The sequence below is a fragment of the Gopherus evgoodei genome, chromosome 3 (assembly GCF_007399415.2).
Source record: "Gopherus evgoodei ecotype Sinaloan lineage chromosome 3, rGopEvg1_v1.p, whole genome shotgun sequence".
NCBI classification, from domain to species: Eukaryota; Metazoa; Chordata; order Testudines; family Testudinidae; genus Gopherus; species Gopherus evgoodei.
Window position 1 is genome coordinate 141,135,261 of NC_044324.1, and position 20,961 is coordinate 141,156,221.

The window sequence follows — 20,961 nt, forward strand, 5'->3', positions numbered from 1 at the left end:
TCTCCTCCACCCTTTAAAAAAAAAAGGGAATACTTGATATTTTTCAGTGTCCTTAAGATATTCCCCCTACTCTGAATCAGAGTTCAGTGACTAATCCTGAAAACATGTTTTCATTTGCTTTTTTTTTGTTTTTTAATTACAATTCTATGTGTGGGATTTAGGGACAGTTAATACAAACACATCCATGAGAAGAGGATACTTAAGTTGTTTAGAACAGACATCACAATCACATACCAGAGCTCAAAGTAAACCAGTTACAGTTAGGATTATCAGTCCCTGCATTTATCTTCACAGATAAACACACACAGCTTTCTACCGGGGTAAATAGTTGTATACAAAAAAGATTTGCAAATCCAAATTGGTACTATTTTTATTTTTGTGTTTTTTTTAAACTGTGCACAAGAACACTGGTGGTAGTGGGGGAGCACCCATGAAAAGTAGCTTGTTGAAAAGCAGCAAGAGCAGTGAGACCTTGAAAATTCTACAAGTCCCCTGTTGAAAATAAATGGCTTGCTTATTTATTCAGACAAACCTCTGATTAAGCTTTCACTACTCTACCATACACTTCTGTATAGAAATCACATCTCATGCTTTTATGAACCACATACATGTTAATTATGGAGTGGATTATCCTAGTAGACATTTTAAAAGTATTTTTTATTTATCTTCTATCTACAGGGGACAAGTCATTAACATGAGATACCTGGAATATTTTGAAAAAATACTTCATTTTATCAAAGACAGGATCCTTGTTTATCATGGGTACATGGTTTATTTAATATTTTTTCCTTCCTCCTTCAATATCAATTCAAATTTGTATTATTTTCATAGACCATACAGAAAATCTAGGGAAATATTTTCTTAAAGTTCCAGTACCAGCCATAACTGTGCCCTCTTACCAATGGGAGAAACTCACTAATTGCCATAAGAAAGAAAGCAAAGTAATCTTCTCTTTTACATATGAATGATAATAGTAATTTAAGTAATTAACTTTTGAGAGTACTTGTACCCACCCTTCTGGCCTTTATCAGGCATGGGTGGATCTTAGCCCTGTCTTACAAGGGAGGGTATGTTTTGTTCAAGGTGGTCATGGAAAATGTTGATTCATACTCCAGGTTACGGGAGCATGAATTAATTAATTTTTTGGACCAATATTGGTGGTTGATGTATGAAGCCTATAGCAGGGTGGGAGATGTGGGTATGGATCATCTGTGGAGGGTAATATGTAGAAAGTTGTGATCTGTGGCAGGTATTACGAAGGCTAGGAGTCAGAGTGTTTTCAGCCCTTATAAGTGAGTGATATCTGTAGTTTTAAAAGCCACCCTAAAGGCTTTTCTCTGGAATAGTGAGGTTTGGAGAAAGTTAGATGGAAGGTGATTAAGGATAAAAGGAAGATACTTAACATTGCTGTTGGACTATAGAGGATATTTTCAGACTTCCTGACAAGTGAATTAGCCGCCTGGAGATAGAGCCAGATTCCGGAAGACACACGGCAAAACTGGGAGGGTTGGCAACCCTAATTCAGTCATAGAAAGAAAATCATTAGGTAAAAAATGTTTTATTGTATTGTTTATTTTTCACCCCCGACCAAATGGGAAGAGCGGGGAAGTTTGCCAAGGGAAATGTAGTAGAATATAATGTAGTAGTTCACTCCATTAACCATGAGAAATGGTTGGTTACATTGAAACTAGATGGATGTTCTGAAAAATGCCAGTTGTGTTTGACCATTGTGTTGCTGTATGTTAAAATTGTTGCATGTTTTATTTTAGTGCTAATAATCCTAAAGGTCTACTAGAAGTTAGAGAAGCACTGGAAAATGTACATAAAGTAGAAGACCTTCTTTCCATAATGAAGGTAAGTTCAGCAACAACCTTCAGCTCATGTGGGTAACAATTTAAATGGATAGTTGTATGTCTAATTTAAAATGAACAACTGCAGGAACTATGGCTATATTCTAAAGATTTAATGTACTAATCAAAATACCTGCAAATTTGCTCATCTAAGGCTTGATCCTTCCCTTAGATGCATGTGATGTGTACCTGAGAAGACTTAATCCAATAATTATTTAAATTAGTAAAAGGAAAATATTCCTGTTAAAGGGAGAAAAAAATTCTGTGATTGGTTCCTTGTAGCCAGCCTTCCTAGCAATAAGGATTTTTATTTAGAAACGGAATGACTGGCTCAGCATAACTGTGTAAAACAATTGAACAAACGGAAGAAAAGAGTTTATGGAGTTGGAGTTCATGGAATATGGAACATTTTTTCAGTTCAGGGCCACTGGTTTGAATTTGGCCCAGAGCAGTAATGAGCAAAAGTAGTTGCCTCTTAATGGCTGATGGCCATTGTGGAATGAGCTGGTGGCTTCTACTCTGATATAGTGGAAAAGTGCCAGAATCACCAAACCCAACTCCCCCCTCCAAATTATTAGGGTTTAGTTCTAAGATTTTTTTGAATACATCTAACGTTGGATGAGTTAGATGAGTATTTAAATCTTTGGGAATGTGGCAAGAAGGGCTTAATTTTAAAGATTTTTTTTAATTTAAATGAACAGAGTATAAATAAAATATTCAGACTTGAATAGTTTGGAAAGGAACGTTCACACCAATCAAAGCAGGGTAATTCAAAGTGATCAGGTATAGATGTCTTCACAGAAGCTTAAACACTGCTACCTAGACTTTCTGTGTGATGCTCTGATAAGTGCTGCACGTCACCTCCAAGTTACTTTCTTAAAGGATATATTAAGGATTGTCCAAGGGTTAGGGCAGTTTAAGACCATACCTTTACAGCCCTGTCAGCTCTCAATCTCCAACCCAGTGTTCACCTTTTTTTTGGAGTGGATATCAGTAAAACTAAACAAAAGCCTGGGAAGGAAGAATTGAAAGATATTTGATTGTCCTGTACGACACATTATGATATTGGAAATCATAATGTAAGGCCCTGTAAAGCAAAATGGATGCCACTTTTTGCAGAGGTGCTTGACAAAGGGAAATGTTATCAGATGATTTGAAAATGCAGATTAGTACAGAGAATGACAAAAATATATAACTCTTTAAGGGACTATGAATGGTTTAGCTAGAAATAAAAATCTCTTCCTAAGAACTGGTAGCAAATATTCCTGGTCTTCAAAAAACAATGATTTTGGTCTGGTTTGGATTGCATGTATACTGTTCTCAATTGTACATGTCACATTGGAATGCTGTTTCTCAATAAAAGCTTTTTAATTTTTTTTTAAAAATGAAATTCTATCGGCCAAAACATAATTCCACGGATCATACTATTGTATTTTAAAATACATGGTTGCAAAAGCCATTCGTTCAACAATGGAAATGGAGCAATTGTCTTTAATGCTGCATGGATAATTGAGAGGGATGGTTAGTATTTAAGTGGTCTGGTTGTTCAAATAGGTGGGTAACTTTGAATAAAACTTTAGTTTTATTTGAATAAAGTTATTGTGGTTTATAATTGACATATTAATTATGGCATTTGGCTTCTATTTTAAATTTAAATCACTGTTTTTTGGCTTTGCAAAATTTGAAAATGTCTTTGTTTTGTGTTTTTCCTTCTGGTGAGGAGAAAAATATGCAAAGGATGTTGAATGAGATTGGCTAGCAGTTAAAAATTGTGAGGTATGTTCTGGAATGCAATTTAGAGTAATTCATTTACTTACAAAGTATAAACACAAAATACAGACTCTGCAACTCATATTACTGTTTTCACATTAATATATCAAATGAGTATCATATTGGGGCTTGGGAAAAAACATTTGTCTGTATAGTTCTAGCTTACTCTTTTTTATTTAAATTTTTTATTTAGGAGACCATAGCTGCACTAGTATCTTTTGTTAAAACTGTCCTCTAGAAATCAGTGTTACAGAACAGTGGCTAGAAAGCTTATCCTTCTATATTTATTCTAATATATTTCCTTTTTTTCTGAAAGCAGTTTAACAGTAAAACAAGAGATGGGTTTACTGTAAACACAAAAGTCCCTAGCCTCAAAGATCAAGGGAAAGAATATGATGGATTCACAATTACAATAACAGGAGACAAGTACGTTTGCTTTAAAAATTCATATTTTTAATCTAATCTTTAAGGAAATGGCAAAGAAATGTTGAAGTGTTATGAATTATCAATAGCAATTAATTTCTTGTTCTAATGGCATTTTGTACTTGTGTGATTGGGCCCTTTGTGTAGATGACTTAGTTTCACTGAGTCTGGATATGGTTCTCAAGTGTGCAGCATCTCAGCCAACAGTGACCTTATTATTCAACTCATTCTGTTTGAATGCACATTGAAAAGTTTTATCCTTCATAATATAATAGTATCCACAAAATTCTGATCAGCAGAACTGTATGGCTGACAGCTTGGTGAGTCAAAGCTGTCTCCACTCATATAGAGTTAAATGTTTTCTGCTCTGAGAACTTTTCAGTCTACTTCATAGACCATAAAAACAGATCTGAATGCTCTGAATCAGAATGGATTGGAAACCACCATCATAGTGGATCCATTCTAAAAGTGGGGATGGATAGAACAGGGGTTTTTGTCCTTCTCACTTTACTGAGATTTTTGAGTGATCTGTGTTGCTTCAGGCAATACTCTACAAGTTAGACTCATCTAATTCCTAGTTGGTAAAGTGCAGTGAGGAGGCAATGGGTCCATTACTGATTGAGATAGTAAATACCCCCTTTGAGAGGCAAGAAGCCAGCACTCCTAAAGAGTGATTTTTAAGCCCATGTTCAAAAGATCTCTATAGTCCCACTACAACAGTATGGAATTGATAATTTTCTTAGACATTCTTTCTATTCAGATTACTTAGGGAATCTGAATTCTACACCATCATTTAAAGTGTTCTACAATCTACTGCAGACATCTTTAGTGTGGAAAGTAGACATTTTACTGAAACCCAGTAGATTTTTCCCTTTTGGATTTTAATCTCTAGATCTTCTAAACATTCGTAATGGGATGATGCACAAGATAGTTTCATTATATTGGGAAAATATTTATCTACGTGAAACTGTCACCTCTATGAAAATTAAATCACAAGTGTAAAATTTTGGTAAGAATCTGAATAGTTCCACATGCAGACCAAACAATACAATTTTGTAGTAATTAGCACTAATTAGTAAAGAATTCCTTTTCTGGAGTTTCAAAGTTAACAAAACAAACATGCTGTGGAGTCTAAACAAATAAAACAGAAATAGAGAAGTACCATGAGAAAACATAAGAGTGGCCATACTGGGTCAGACCAAAGGTCTATCTAGCCCAGTATCCTGTCTTCCAATAGTGGCCAATGCCAGGTGCCCCAGAGGGAATGAACAGAACAGGTATTCATCAATTGATCCATCTCCTGTCGCCCATTTTCCCAGCTTCCGGCAAACAGAGGCCTAGGAACACTATCCCTACCCATCCTGGGTAATAGTCATTGATGGACCTAGCCTCCATGAATTTATCTAGTTCTTTTTTGAACCCTGTTATAATCTTGGCCTTCACAACATCCTCTGGCAAGAAGTTCCACAGGTTGACTGTGCATTGTGTGGAAAAATACTTCTTTTTGTTTTAAACCGTCTACCTATTAATTTCATTAGTGGCCCCTAGTTCTGGTGTTGTTTACCTTCCCCACATCAATCATGATTTATAGACCTCTATCATATCCCCCCTTAGTCGTCTCTTTTCCAAACTGAAAAGTCCTAGTTTTATTAATCTCTTCTTATACGGCAGCCGTTCCATACCCCTGTTAGTTTTTGTTGCCCTTTTCTGAACCGTTTCCAAGTCCAATATATCTTTTTTGAGATGGGACGACCACATCTGCATGCAGTATTCAAGATGTGGATGTACCATGGATTTATATAGAGGCAATATGATATTTTCTGTCCCTTTCTTAATGATTTCCAACATTGTTAGGTTTTTTGACTGCTGGTGCACATTGAGTGGATGTTTTCAGAGAACTATTCACAGTGACGCCAAGATCTCTTTCTTGAGTAGTAACAGTGAATTTAGACCCCATCATTTTATATGTATAGTTGGGATTATGTTTTCCAATGTGCATTACTTTGCATTTATCAACATTGAATTTCATCTGCCATTTTGTTGCCCAGTCACCCAGTTTTGAGAGACCTTTTGTAGCTCTTCGCAGTCTGCCTAGGACTTGACTATCTTGAGTAGTTTTGTATCATCTGCAGATTTTACCACCTCACTGTTTACCCCTTTTTCCAGATCATTTTAAATTTCTTGTTTTCATATTGTGTGGATAAAAGATTTTTTCTGAGTAGCACCTCTGAAAAATTACAAAGACAGACAACTTGGTAAAAAAAGTAGGCTAAGTAGGGCTCAAATTTAGTTATGGTAAAACAAACATCCTTGAAACTCAGACATTAACCAGTAACGTCCCATTAGAAGGCAAACATGTTTAGAGTAGAACAGTTCATATACCTGTGCAGGACCATGTTAGCCAACAGAGGCCTTAAGAAGGAAGTGATATCAAGGATAGGAAAGACATCTGTTACATTTACTAAACTCAACAGCATATGGAAATCAGATGTACAGCACCAAAACAAAACTAAGAATTTTCAATTCAAACCTAATCTCATTGCTAACATACACCTGAGAGAGCTGGAGATCTACTAAAATGTCAAACAGAAAACTAGACACATTTGAAAATAAATGCCTACAAAAGAGTCTGGGCATTGGTTGGAAAGACTTAGTCACCAACGAAAAGATCTGAAAAATCACCAACCGGCAGCTCATTTCTACCAGAACCAGAAAGAAAGTGCTGGATGTGTTTGAGGCATCTGCTTTTGGTGCCAGCACACAGACTCCCTCATGAAGCTGTTAAGTGGAAACCAACTGGTATGAGGAAATGAGGGCACCCAAGAGGAACCTTAAGAAGAGCCTTTAGCAGGAACGGCAGGCTAGTCTATCTCAATACCACAAAGCAAATTGAAGGAGCAGCAAATGACGGTGGTTAATGGGAGAGACTGGTTTCCACCATGTGTGCCAACATTGGTGCGGGAAGGGTATAAATGTAAAAATAAAACTTTAATGCTCTGTCTAAAAAAACCCCAAAAGCCTCTAGACTTCCTTCCATCAAAATATTAGCAGTTATCTGCAATTTTTTATTGCAAATAACACGTATCACTTTGTCAGTAAGAATATTAAAATATATTCTCTGTTTCTATTTCAACCTCAGTGCGTCTCATTTGAGTGGGCAGCAGATTTGTTTTCTTGCTTTACGTAGGGGTGGTATGGGAGAAGGTTTGGGGGAGGGAAGAAATATTAGCCTTAACTATTCTGCATTTTTGCACCTCTTAAGTATTTGATTAGTGTCTTGAAATTTATTCAAATAATCTTTTGTATTAGAGTTGGGAACATATTATTTTCAGTGGAAACTCAGACAACGGAAGAAAGAACACAACTGTATCATGCAGAAATAGATGCCCTATATAAGGATCTAACAGCCAAAGGAAAAGTACTAATTCTATCTGCAGAACTTGGGGTAAGGTTTTTATGGAAACAATTAATTCATACTAGCTTCAACTTCAAATTTTGTCTGGATGTGAGGTGTAAATTTTTTACAGTGAGGGTAATTAACCGTTAGAATGCTTACCAGGGGTTGTGGTGGATTTTTCCATCACTGGCAATTTCAAAATCAAGATTGGCTGTTTTTTCTAAAAGATATTCTCTGGTTCAAACAGGAATTAATTAGGGAAGTTCTGTGGCCTGTATTATGCTGAAAGTCAGATTGGATGATAACAGTGGTCTCTTCTGGCCTTGTCGTGAATCCTTTTATATAATTAATTTTATATATATATATATATATATATATATATATATATATATATATATATATATATATATATATGCTATCATTTTTTATTTTTGTCAAAATACAATCCAGTTTACTGTGCATTGCTCTAATATTCAGATTTTTTGGCACAGTTCCTAAATAAGTAATAAAATTCACCTCATATTGAAATGCTACTAGTCAGAAGAAGTTAAGTGAGAGGTTTCCATTGTTTAAGGGTAAACTATTAAGTTGCTCCATTTTACTAAGTAATAGTTTAATTCCAAACACACAGCATGAAATGTTCCATAATAAAATTGCCATTATTTTTTTATCCTAGCTTGCAACCACCTCATATTATTACCATGATGAGCACTATTTAACGTTGTTAATAGACTGGTTCCTGACAGCCCGTTGTAAAATGAGAATTGACATAAATATATGACAAAACAATAAAATTTGTTTTCAGGTTGATTGCATTCTACCTGAGAAGCTAGCTATGCTTTAGATTTATCAGGATCTTTGACATAGCATAATGCCTTAATGCTGGGTGAAATGCAATGCTAGTTTGTTGTTCAAGCTAATTCCTTAGCTGGGCCTTTTTGAGTGACTTGATCTTCCAATGTTCACAGTAGGGATGGTTCAATTTTATTGAAACTTACGGCATATTTTTCTTTATTTAAAAAAAACCCCAAAAACAACCCACACCTTCGGGTTGAATATATTGTTTCATTACTTAGTGCTCTTTGTAATACCCTCCATTAACATTATTTTATGTTTCTTCATCTCATATCTGTACACTAAAGTATTTTTTTGAGCCCCTGCTTGCATTTTTTTTTTTTTTACCTAGGAGGCAGATGCTGTCTGCAATCTAATCCTGTCTTTAGTTTATTACTTCTATAATTTAATGCCACTCTCAAGAGGATCCAGGTTAGTGACTGATTTTGTGCATTATCTCTCCATCTGCTATTCTATTTTAGTGTATGTGGGATTGTTTATCTGCTTAATGGATTTATTAATAAAGGGACTTGTGATAAATTGCAGTTGTTTCTCATATGTTTCTAGGGTCTCTTGTTCTAATTAAACTAATAACATTCCTAATGCTGTAGCCCTCAGGAGACTGAACCTTTATTGACCACTATGGTCTGAGGCTAATCAATATTAACTAATTAATCAGTAAACAGTTCATCGATAAGGCTACAGAACTACAGTTCTTCAGTACCTGAATCCCTGATTTTTACGAAGATGTCAGATGTCTGTTTTTATCTCTAATAAACAAGCACTTCAAGGTATTTTTTTAAAAATTTTTAATTGAGGAGTAAGAAGTTGAATTTGTATAATGTAAAATAATTCCAACTGAAAAATATTACGGAAAGAGACTTGTTGCTCTTTATTTTTTAGTGTGATAGCTTATTCGGTGATCATGGGAGCACTGATGGCAAGTGGGAAAGAAGTAGCAGGAAAAATACCAAAAGGAAAGGCAAGTTCTACATAAAAATACATTGGCTCAACCTAGATAACAGAAGTGATACTTCTAAGTATGGAGAAGCAGCTGAAGGAATAAGCAAGGACTCAAAGTGTGTCTATCAAGTGTTTGTCCATGCTTTACCATAGTGGCTTAAAGTTTTATAATGTTTTTTAGGATTCATTGCTTTTTGTGGATTCTCAGATGACAGCTGTGGTATATAGTATGTTTCAGCATCTATGATTAGCCCTGAGGCTGCAGCTGTTCCCCTCCGATGTGGACCTTTCATGATAATCTGTGCCTTTGTAACTGTGAGGCCAGATCCCAGTGGTGACCTCCTACTTGTGGCTCCCCTGAAGGAGTCTCTGAAGATTCAGCTTGAGCAGAACGCAGATCTTATCTCTGGAGTGCAGTGGGCTCATGTGGGCATGCAATGTTAGCGTTTCCTCTTTGCTTTCACATGCAGTTTAATGTGGTTGCAATTTACAGAGTTCTGAAACACATTTATATGCATCTCACCCCAATTCTGCCACAGGATTTATATATGATCTGCTGAATTACTTTTGCTGTTGGTTTTAGAGTTTAAAGTGAAGTTCTGGTCTGAAAAGTGACTATGGAAAAATGATACCACCTCACTCATCAGATATATTCCTTTTGTGTAGTTAGTCATAGCTGCTGACTTTACTGACAAAAATAAACTGCTTCTTTGAGTAGTATCTCTGTGGGGGCCACACTTCAGGTGCACATGCATCTCAAGACTGGGACCTCAATCTGGTTCTTAGTTACAGTAGAACCTCAGCGTTACGAACTCCTCAGGAATGGAGGTTGTTCGCAACTCTGAACAAAACATTATGGTTGTTCTTTCAAAAGTTTATAACTGAACTTTAATACAGCTTTGAAACTTTACAATGCAGAAGAAAAATGCTGCTTTTCACCATCTTAATTTAAATGAAACAAGCACAGAAACAGTTTCCTTACCTTGTCAAATCTTTTTTTTAACTTTCCCTTTTTTTTGTAGTTTACATTTAACACAGTACTGTACTTGCTTCTTTTGGGAGGAGGGGGTGCCTCTGCTGCTGCCTTATTGCATACTTCTGGTTCCAAATGAGGTGTGTGGCTGATTGGTCAGTTCGCAACCCTGAGATTCTATTGTACCTTATGAAACATCAATTTGAACCTATAACAGCCTGTTCTCTGTTCCATTTATCTATGCCCTGGTCTACACTACGAATTTAGATCGAATTTAGCAGCATTAGATCGATTTAACCCTGCACCCATCCACGCGACGAAGCTGTTATTTTCTACTTAAAGAGCTGTTAAAATCGATTGTGGTACTCCTACCCCGACAAGGAGATTAGCACTGAAATCGACCTTGCCAGGTCGAATTTGGGGTAGTGTGGTTGCAATTCGACGGTATTGGCCTCCGAGAGCTATCCCAGAGTGCTCCATTGTGACGGTTCTGGACAGTGCTCTCAACTCTGATGCACTGGCCAGGTAGACAGGAAAAGCCCCGCAAACTTTTGAATCTCATTTCCTGTTTGGCCAGCGTGGTGATCTGCAGGTGAGTGCAGATCTCATCAGCAGAGGTGACCATGATGGAGTCCCAGAATTGCAAAAGAGCTCCAGCATGGACCAAACAGGAGGTATGGGATCTGATCACTGTATGGGGAGATGAATCCGTGCTATCAGAACTCTGTTCCAAAAGACGAAATGCCCAAACATTTGAAAAAATCTCAAAGGGTATGAAGGACAGAAGCTATAACAAGGACCTGCAGCAATGCCACATGAAACTTAAGGAGCTGAGGCAAGCCTACCAAAAAACCAGAGAGGCAAAGTGATGCTCTGGGTCAGAGCCCCAGACATGCCACTTCTATGATGAGCTGCATGCCATTCTAGGTGGTGCAACCACCACTACCCCACCCCTGTGCTTTGACTCTGTCAGTGGAGTAGCACGCAACAGGGAAGTGTGTTTGGGGGACAAGGAAGATAGGACACAGCAAAGAAGCAGAGAAACCATTTTCCCTGACAGCAAGGAACTGTTTCTCACCGTGGACCTGGAGTCAGGTAATCCCCAAACCCACCCAAGGCTGCCTCCCAGACCCACCAGGCGGAGAAGGGACCTCTGGTGAGTGTACCTTTGTAAATATTATACATGGTTTAAAAGCAAGCGTGTTTAATGATTAATTTGCCCTGGCATTTGCAGCCAGTACAGCTACTGGAAAAGTCTGTTCACATGTCTGGGGATGGAGCGAAAATCCTCCAGGAACATACTCATAAAGTTCTCCTGGATGTACTCCCAAACCCTTTGCAAAAGGTTTCTGGGGAGGACAGCCTTATTCTGTCCTCCATGGTAGGACATTTTACCATACCAGGCCAGTAGCACGTAGTCTGGAATCATTGCATAACAAAGCATGGCAGCATATGGTCCTGGTGTTTGCTGGCATTCAGACAGCATCTGTTCTTTATCTCTGTGTTATCCTCAGGAGAATATCATTCCTGGACACTTGGTTGAAATAGGGTGATTTGATTAAGGGGACATTCAGAGGTGCCCGTTCCTGCTGTGGCTGAACAGAAATGTTCCCTGCTGTTAGCCATGCGGTGGGGGAAAACAATCATCTCAGAGATTTAGGTGTGTGTGTGTGTGGGGGGGGGAACAGTTAGGTTTGTGCTGCACGTTAACCCAAAACCCGCAGCCCCTCCTCCTTTTAAATGGCCAACCCAACAGCTGCTTAGTATGGGAAATGAGGGCACTGCTGTTTGAAACCATTCCCACATGTTATGAAGGTTAAAGAAGCCAAAAGACTGTGTCTTCCCATGGCTGCCTGCAAGCCAAATTCTGTTGCCCGGCCCAGCGTGAAAGATGTCTCGCACCAAACCAGCATACCCTCAGTAAGAGGCAAAATGCAACCTTGTATGAAGAGCACATGCGCTATGTAATATTAACAGCAAGGTTTACTGTGAAAGAGTCTACCCATTGTTCTCTGAAATGTGTCTTTTTAACTACAATTCTCTCTTTTTTCCTCCACCAGCTGCTCACATGATCTTCTCCTTCCCAGAGTATGGCGAAGATTAGAAGGCGAAAAAAACGCACTCATGATTAAATGTTCTCTGAGCTCATGCAGTCCTCCCACACTGAAAGAGCCCAGCAGAATGCATGGTGGCAGATAGTGTCAGAGTCCAGGAAAGAACAATATGAATGCGAGGACAGGTGGTGGGCTGAAGATGATAGGTGGCGTGAGCTTGGTGACAGAAGGCAAGAGGCAATGCTGAGGCTACTGGAGGAACAAACTGATACGCTTTGGCGTATGGTTGAGGTTCAGGAAAGGCAGCTTGAGCACAGACTGCCACTACAGCCCCTGTGTAACCAACCACCCTCCTCCCCAAGTTCCATAGCCTCCTCACCCAGACGTCCAAGAACGCGGTGGGGAGGCCTCCGGGCACCCAACCATTCCACCCCAGAGGACTGTCCGAGCAACAGAAAGCTGGCATTCAATAAGTTTTAAAGTGCAGTGTGGCCTTGTCCTTCCCTCCTCCCACACCCCTCCAAGGCTACCTTGGCAGTTATCCCCCTATTTGTGTGATGAATGAATTAATAAAGAATGCATGAATGTGAAACAACAATGACTTTATTGCCTCTGCAAGCAGTGATCGAAGCGGGGAGGAAGGGTGGCTATCTTACAGGAAAATAGAGTGAACCAAGGCAGGGGAGAGGGGATTCATCAAAGAGAAACAACAGAACTTTCACACCGTAGCCTGGCCAGTTGTGAAACTGGCTTTAAAAACTTTTCTGATGTGCATTGTGCCCTCCTGTACTCTGCTAACCGTCCTGGTGTCTGGCTACACGTAATCAGCGGCCAGGTGATTTGCCTCAACCTTCCACCCCACCATAAACGTCTCCCCCTTACTCTCACAGATATTGTGGAGCGCAGAACAAGTGGTAATAACAATGGGAATATTGGTTTCGCTGAGGTCTATCTGAGTCAATAAACTGCGCCAGCACACTTTTAAACGTCCAAATGCACATTCTACCACCATTCTGCACTTGCTCAGCCGATAGCCTGGACAGTAGTCAGGAGCTGTTCAACTGCCTGTGTATGGCTTCATGAGCCATGGCATTAAGGGGTAGGCTGGATCCCCAAGGATAACTATAGGCATTTCAACATCCCTAATGGTTATGTTCTGGTATCGGAAGAAAGTTGCTTGCTGCAGATTTTGAAACAGACCAGAGTTCCTGAAGACGTGAGCATCATATACCTTTCCTGGCCATCCCACGCTGATGTTGGTGAAACGTCTCTTGTGATCCACCAGTGCTTGCAGCACCATTGAAAAGTACCCCTTTCGGTTTATGTACTCGTTGGCTTGGTGCTCCGGTGCCAAGATAGGGATATGGGTTCCATCTATCACCCCACTCCAGTTAGGGAATTTCATTGCAGCAAAGCCATCCACTATGACCTGCACATTTCCCAGAGTCACTACCCTTGATATCAATAGCTCTTTGATGGCTACTTGCATCACAGCAGCCCCCATAGTAGATTTGCCCATTCCAAATTGATGTCCAAGTGACTGGTAGCTGTCTGGCGCTGCAAGCTTCCACAGGGCTTTCGCCACTTTCTTGTGAACTGTGAGGGCTGCTCCGATCTTGGTATTCTTGCGCTTCAGGGCAAAGGAAAACAAGTCGCAAAGTTCCATGAAAGTGCCCTTACGCATGCGAGAGTTTTGCAACCATTGGGAATCATCCCATACCTGCAACGCTGTGCAGTCCCACCAGTCTGTGCTTGTTTCCCGGGCACAGAATCGGCGTTCCGTGGCATGAACCTACCCCATTGACACCATGATGTCCACATTGCCAGGGCTGTACTTTGAGAGAAGTCTGTGTCCATGTCCTCATCACACTTGTCACCGCGCTGCCATTGCCTCCTCACCTGGTTTTGCTTTTGCAGGTTCTGCATATACTGCAGGATAATGTGTGTGGTATTTACAGTGCTCATAATTGTGGCAGTGATCTGAGCAGGCTCCATGTTTGCCGTGCTATGGCGTCGGCGCTGAAAAAAGGTGCAAAACGATTGTCTGCTGTTGCTCTGACAGAGGGAGGGGCAACTGACATGTCTTACAGTATTGGTTTACAGGGTTGTCACACAGAATGGCCCCCTCAAGGATTGAATTCACAACCCTGGGTTTAGCAGGCCAATGCTATCGGGGCGGATATATGGATGTGTATCACTTGTTATGAGACCGCAGAGTTTCATCCTCTTCAAAGGATGAAAGCACATTCTACGAGGTCACAAGCAACATCCACTGCTTTGCTTAAGAACATACCAGTGTCTGAGATGTGTAGGGCTGTTGCATGGGTTTTTGTTGAAGCTCTACTCTTTAATCCATGCCATCAGATCCAATGCAGCTCTGGCTGCTGCAGTACTATCTTCAGTTCTGGACTCCATTCCAAAGCTCACTCCTCCCTCTGGAAAAACTGCTCAGAAGTCACCTGAAGTGGAGCACTCAGACGCTACTCAAAGCAGAGGAAGAAGTTACTCACCTTATGCCGTAACTGCAGTTTTTTGAGAGAGCTATCTCTATAGGTGCTCTACTACCTGCCCTTCCTTCAGCTCTGCTTTGGATTGTTCTATGTGGACACACTTGTGTGGAGAAGGAACTGAGGGTGATTTGCCTGCGCATCCCTACATTGCCTCAGTGTCCAGCACGAGGAGGCTTTTAGGGCGTGTGTGCAGGCTGAAGAGGCACTGCTAGTGTATGAATTTCTCATCAAGGACTTGAGAGACGCATGTGCAGTGGAAGTTGAGCATCCACAGGGAGACACATCTTGGACAAACTGCAATTACCGCACAAGATGAGTAAACTCTCTTTTTTACTGTTAACACTGCAGAACCAATTCAGCTAAGGGAGAATGGGCTGGATTCTATTCCTCCTTATGCCTCACCAACAGAATTGTTGACTAAGCTCCAATGAGTTATAAAACCGTTGAAGAAAATTATATTATACAGGTGTGACTGATAACGAAGTTTGACTTGCAATACCTTTTACTGGTGATGAAGCATGAAAAAGGAAGTACAGAACCTAGCTTCTCTGTTCACTGTTGATGAGTTTAGAAGGCTGATAGCAAGAAAAAATTGAGCTAATTCAATATTGAAAATTGACAATGAGCAGAGAACTAATAAGAATGGCCAATATCCTGTCTTCTTACCGTGGCCAGTGCCAGATGCTTCAGAGGGAGTGAAAAGAATAGGGGAATTTTGAGTAATCCATATCTTTTCATCCAATCCCAGCTTTTTGCAGTTTTGGGACATCTGGACCAAGGGGTTGCATCCCTGACAACCTTTTGAACCCCTGATTATACCTGTGGCCTTCATGATGTGCCATGGCAGTGAGTTCCAAAGGTTGATTTTGCGCTGTGTGAAGAAGTACTTCCTTATGTTTTCCTTTTAAACCTACTGCCTATTAATTTCACTGAGCAACCCCTAATTCTTATGTTTGTGAATGGGTAAATAACGCTTTCTCCACACCACTCATGTTTTTATAGACCTGTCGTATGCCCTCTTAGTCGTCTCTCTTTCTCACACTGAAAGGTCCCAGTCTTTTTAATCTCTCGTCATATGGAAGCTGTTCCATATCACTTCTCTACACTTTTTTTCCAATTCTAATATATCCTTTTTGAGATGGGTGAACAGAATTGCACACAGTATTCAAGGTGTGGGCTTACCGTGTGTTTATATATTGGCATATTTTCTGTTATCTATTGCTTTCCTAATGGTTCATAACATTGTTAGCTGTTTTGATTGCTGCCTCACATTGAGCAGATGTCAGAAAATTATCCACAATGACTCCAAGATCTTTCTGGAGTGGTAACAGCTAATTTAGACCCCATCATTTTGTATGTGTAGTTGGAATTAGGTTTTCAGGTGTGCATTTCTTTACACTTATCAATGCTGAATTTCATCTGCCATTTTGTCACCCAGTTTACTGAGATCCCTTTGTAACTTTCGCAGTCAGCTTTGGACTTAACTATCTCGAGTGACTTTGTATTGTCTTTATATTTTGCCACTTCACTGCTCATCCCCTTTTCCAGATCGTTTATGAATATATTGAACAGGTAGGTCCCCAGTACAGATTCTTGGGGGACCTTGCTATTTACCTATCGCCACTGTGAAAACGGACCATTTATACTTTGTTTCCAGCTTTTACTTATCCATGAGAGGACCTTCCCTCTTGTCCCTAACTGCTTAGTTTGGTGAGGGATCTTGTCAAAGGCTTTCTGATAATCCAAGTACACTGTATCAGCTGGATCACCCTTGTCCACATGCTTGACACCCTCAAAGAACTCTAATAGAACCTCACTGCCACTTCTAGTCGCTTCAAAGTGAAATGCACTTTGAACTTTCCATGTCCAGCAGCAAGTCTTTCTCAGTGGAGGGCCAGTTACTAATCTGTTCTCTTCAGCAATCCACCAGAGCATGAATTTAGTAAGCTTCAAGGCGGAGTGCAAAATATATTTTTCTGACTAGTTTTTTGATTGACCTTTATGAGATGAAATAGGGCAGTGGTGGACAACCTGCGGCCCATGGGCCGCACGCCACCTATCTGAGTAATCTGCTGGTGGGCCACAAGACAGTTTGTTTACATTGACTGTCCACAGGCACAGCCACCCACAGCTTCCAGTGGCTGCAGTTCACCATTGCTGGACAATGAGAGCTGTGGGAAATGGCGTGTGCCACAGAGACGTGCTGGCTGCCACTTCTGCAGCTCCCTTTGGCCAGGAACGGTGAACCATGGTCACTGGGAGCTGTGGGCGGCCGTGCCTGTGGATGGTCAATGTAAACAAACTGTCTTGCAGCCTGCCAGTTGATTACCCTGATGGGCTGCGTGCGGCCCACAGGTTCCCCACCACTGAAATAGGGTATTGCACTTTCACTGGCTTTTACTGATGTGAAGCTGCTCAGGTGTCTTGGCTGTGTTTAGTAGTGTACATGTCAGAATTACAAAAAAAACCACGCTTAAATCATACTTGTTACTAATGCTAAGCTGGAGTTCAGAAATACAGAATGGGAAGAATTAGATTAATGCAAAATGCTAGAAAAGCCCAATATTATCCCAGATTTCTGGCATTACTGATTTTTTTCAGTAGACCATCAACTAATACTACAGAACAAACATCCAGCCTTCCAATTTGTATTTATTAGTGGGGAATACAATCTATTTTAAAACCACCCTTGATTTCATAATTTTATGGCATTTAATCACCAGTGTCCATTAATTCTGATTAAGACATAAGAAGATATGCTAGATTCCACTGCAAAAGGATGAGAACGTTGGTTCCAAGCCAGGTACTTATCTAATTCCACAGGTTTAGTTTTTCTTCACTGTGCATTCTCGTGGATGTGCTAACAATAAGTTAGCATTTTTTGAAATGCTGTATTTTCTTACTCCTTTGTAATTATTTGTTGATATGTTTTGTTTCAGTTGGTTGATTTTGAAGCCATGACAGCACCTGGTTCTGAAGCTTTTAGCAAAATAGCCAGAAGCTGGATGAATCTCCAAAGGTAAATGTATTGTCAAAGAAAAAAATTCAAAACTATTAAATGCAGACTTAAACAGAATGTATGTGTATGTAAAACAAATATGACCTGTGATAGTCCTTAGTAAACCATAAATGTTAAGATGATCATTTTCCTGTGAGCCAGTTTATTATACTACAGCCTGTCATGGTAAAATTCACTCTAGTGTAAAGGGCATGCACAAGGCTATATGTACCAATGAAAATTCACTTAATGTCTATGCTACAGGTTAATGTGGTACATATAGCCTTGTGTAGATCCTCTGTACTGTGGTGAATTTCATCATTGGTCCCCAGCAGGATATTATAATTTAGTCTGTGTTAAATGGTTTAAACTGTAACTCAATACAGATTTTTTTAAAAAAATTGCTATCAGCTCAATACCCTGTACCACTTGTGCATAGGAAAATTAGTGACTTTCAGTATTAAGCTTAAATAAGTCATGGGCCTGCCCAGCAGTCTAGGAGTAGTACAGTAACTCCTCACTTAACGTTGTAGTTATGTTCCTGAAAAATGCAACTTTAAGTGAAAGGATGTTAAGCGAATCCAATTTCCCCATAAGAATGAATGTAAATGCGGGGGGTTAGGTTCCAGGGAAATTTCTTTTTGCCGTACAGTACAGTACAATAGGTGGGAGGTGCCCCTGCCTTACCCCACACAGGCACAGCCCACTGGCACTAAAGACAATGAAGCAGGCAAGGAGGCTGAAGATGCTGTAAGCTGGGAGAAGCACATTGTGCAGCAGCAGCAGTAGCTTCCCCTACACTGCAAGCACCAGGGGCAGAGGGGCTTAACCCTCGGACCATCCACTCCGCCCCTTTACTCCACACACCGCATCCTCGCTCCGCCTTCCTCCCTCCCCTGCCTCCTGCCCACAGCAGTCAGCTGGCTTGAGGCATTCAGGAGGGAGGGGGAAGGAACAAGGACACAGTGCGCAGGCTCCCTCCCTTGCCTCCTAAACGCTGCAAGCCAGCTGATTGCCGCAGGCAGGAGGCAGGGGAGGGACTGGGGGAGTGCACTGCGTCCTCCCTCCTCCCCACTCCCTCTTGTCCTTGGCAATCAGCTGGCTTGCGATGTTCAGGGGGTAGGAGGGAGGGGGAAGGAGCAAGGACTTGTTGCACAACCTTCCCCCTGCCTCCCGCCTGCTGCAATCAGCTGGTTTGCGGCATTCAGGAGGCAGAGCCTGCACGCTGAGTCCTCGCTCGTCCACCCTCCCTCCTGAACACCGCAAGCCAGCTGATTGCCATGGGCAGGGGGAGGAGGGACAAGGCACTGATCCGTGGGGGCAGGCAGCAAGGAGGCATAGGGGAGCTGATATGGGGGCTGCCAGCTGTGGACAAAGCAAGCAGCCAAATGATGTTATAGCGAAGCATTGCACGACTTTAAATGGAGCAAGACTGAAACAATGTTAAGCGAGAGGGAGTTACTGTGTAAGGTATTGAAGCACACAAAGGGATAAGAATTTGAGTTTGGTGGCACCAGGAGGAAAAGTGAGTCACTATTGAGCCATCCTACTTTGGCTAATTCACATGGTGCTGGAGGGATCCACATCTAGCTCATTCCTGGAGGTTCTCAGCAATACCAGGCTTCTGAGGGCATTTATGGAGGAGAAGTTAAAAAGGGTTAAAAATGTGAATGTTTTTAGTGCAGAATGAAATCTAGTATTTTAAAACTACTCTTTGTTGCACACACACACTAGACTATATTTATGTATCCAGACATATTTACAATAGAGTACACATGTTCATTCCTTGTAAACAGGTGCTCACATCACAAAACTGTCACAAACTTGGCACTAATTGTCCCTTTGTGGTCATTCTCAATACAAAAGCAAAATTTTGAATGGGCTGGAGACTGAAATAGGTTCCTAAACATTCCTAAAGGTGGTCCCTCTAATTCAGGATTAAGGCACTTTGTGGGATAGCTTAAGGAAATCCTGCACTGCTGCTCTATGTTGTACCTCTTCTGTTGATAGTTTAACTTAATTATCTATGGTTGTCAGTCTGCTAACTTTCACTAGAACTATATTCTATTTAAATGAATGAAAGCATAAACATTCAGGTACATTAATTTGAATCTGAGACCAATTGCACTTTCAGATAATGAATTTACTTGTAAGTCAAACACATTAAATTTCCTCTATATGAAGGAAAGGAACACACTAAATATTACTACACTGATGCAACATTGAAGCAGACCATTTTTTAATTGAATCCACACAAACTTTGACTTTATCATCTTAATACTCATGATGTGCAAACTGTAAATGTTCATTTTGCAATTTTTACTCACACACTTTTAATGAATTATTAAAGTATTAAAATAAGTGCTGACACTGCCCTCACTATGAAGAGTAATGAAATGATGTATCTGAATGAAATCAACTTCTCCCAATTTGTGGTTAGCAGTTTGGCGTGGTTATTTTACAAAATGAATAATGGTTGTTAGAGAAGTAAATCTTAGTTTATCTTAATTATTGCCATCCCAGAATGCTCCTTTATATAGTGATTGCCTCATTCTCCATGCTGAGGCTACTTGCTGAGGTGTGAGTCATGGTGAGCAAAAGATTTGAGCAACAAACTCCTGACCAAGATTAGGCTCTAAATCAGGACAGACTGAAACTTTGTCCTAGAAGTACACTTTTAAATTCTATTTCAGTTTAATTTTGTTCTCTTTTTCAGTATTTCTCCTTCTTACAAGAGTCTCCCATCAGTATCAGAGACTTTTCCAACGTTAAGAACAATGACCGAGGTGCTAAATGCAGATTCTTCTCGTTGTCTTAAAAAAACTATAGTTGCTGTATAATTTATACAAATAAAGGGCCAAGACTTCTTGTTTTGTAAATTATTTTTGAAAAGGAAAAAATCTGAAGAAACTGGGTCCTTTGTTAGTTTTGATACAATTTTTGATAAATGTAATGTTTGAACCATTTTCTTTACCTTAGGGCTCTCAACAAACAGGAAAATCTTGGCATGAATGTTTCCATGCCTAATTTAATGCCACTACCTTCCTAATAGCAAATTTATTTCAGTGACCAAACCTAAAGGTGATATGATATAATTGAACAGGAACTATTTCAAACCTGCTGCAGATATGGATTTTGTTCTTAAAGAATGTTTTCCTTAATGCACTTTGAAAATCTCATATCGCCTCT

At 40.1% G+C, this 20,961-nt stretch overlaps 1 protein-coding gene across 7 annotated transcripts in view; it reads left to right on the forward strand.

The window, feature by feature from the left end:
• TTC13 (tetratricopeptide repeat domain 13) overlaps nt 1-20,640 on the forward strand; it is an 80,012-nt gene extending 59,372 nt beyond the window's left edge. For 4 of the 7 annotated variants that reach the window (XM_030556846.1, XM_030556844.1, XM_030556848.1 and 1 more), the window contains 8 exons: nt 679-762; nt 1,770-1,854; nt 3,937-4,046; nt 7,353-7,488; nt 8,627-8,706; nt 9,178-9,256; nt 17,714-17,793; nt 20,489-20,640. In XM_030556846.1, the coding sequence (XP_030412706.1) occupies nt 679-762; nt 1,770-1,854; nt 3,937-4,046; nt 7,353-7,488; nt 8,627-8,706; nt 9,178-9,256; nt 17,714-17,793; nt 20,489-20,612 (778 nt within the window). In that variant the 3' untranslated portion in view covers nt 20,613-20,640. The remainder of the gene's footprint in view (nt 1-678; nt 763-1,769; nt 1,855-3,936; nt 4,047-7,352; nt 7,489-8,626; nt 8,707-9,177; nt 9,257-17,713; nt 17,794-20,488) is intronic. The other 3 variants (XM_030556847.1, XM_030556845.1, XR_003999662.1) reach the window with 2 other exon arrangements.
• Nucleotides 20,641-20,961: the final 321 nt, after the last annotated feature.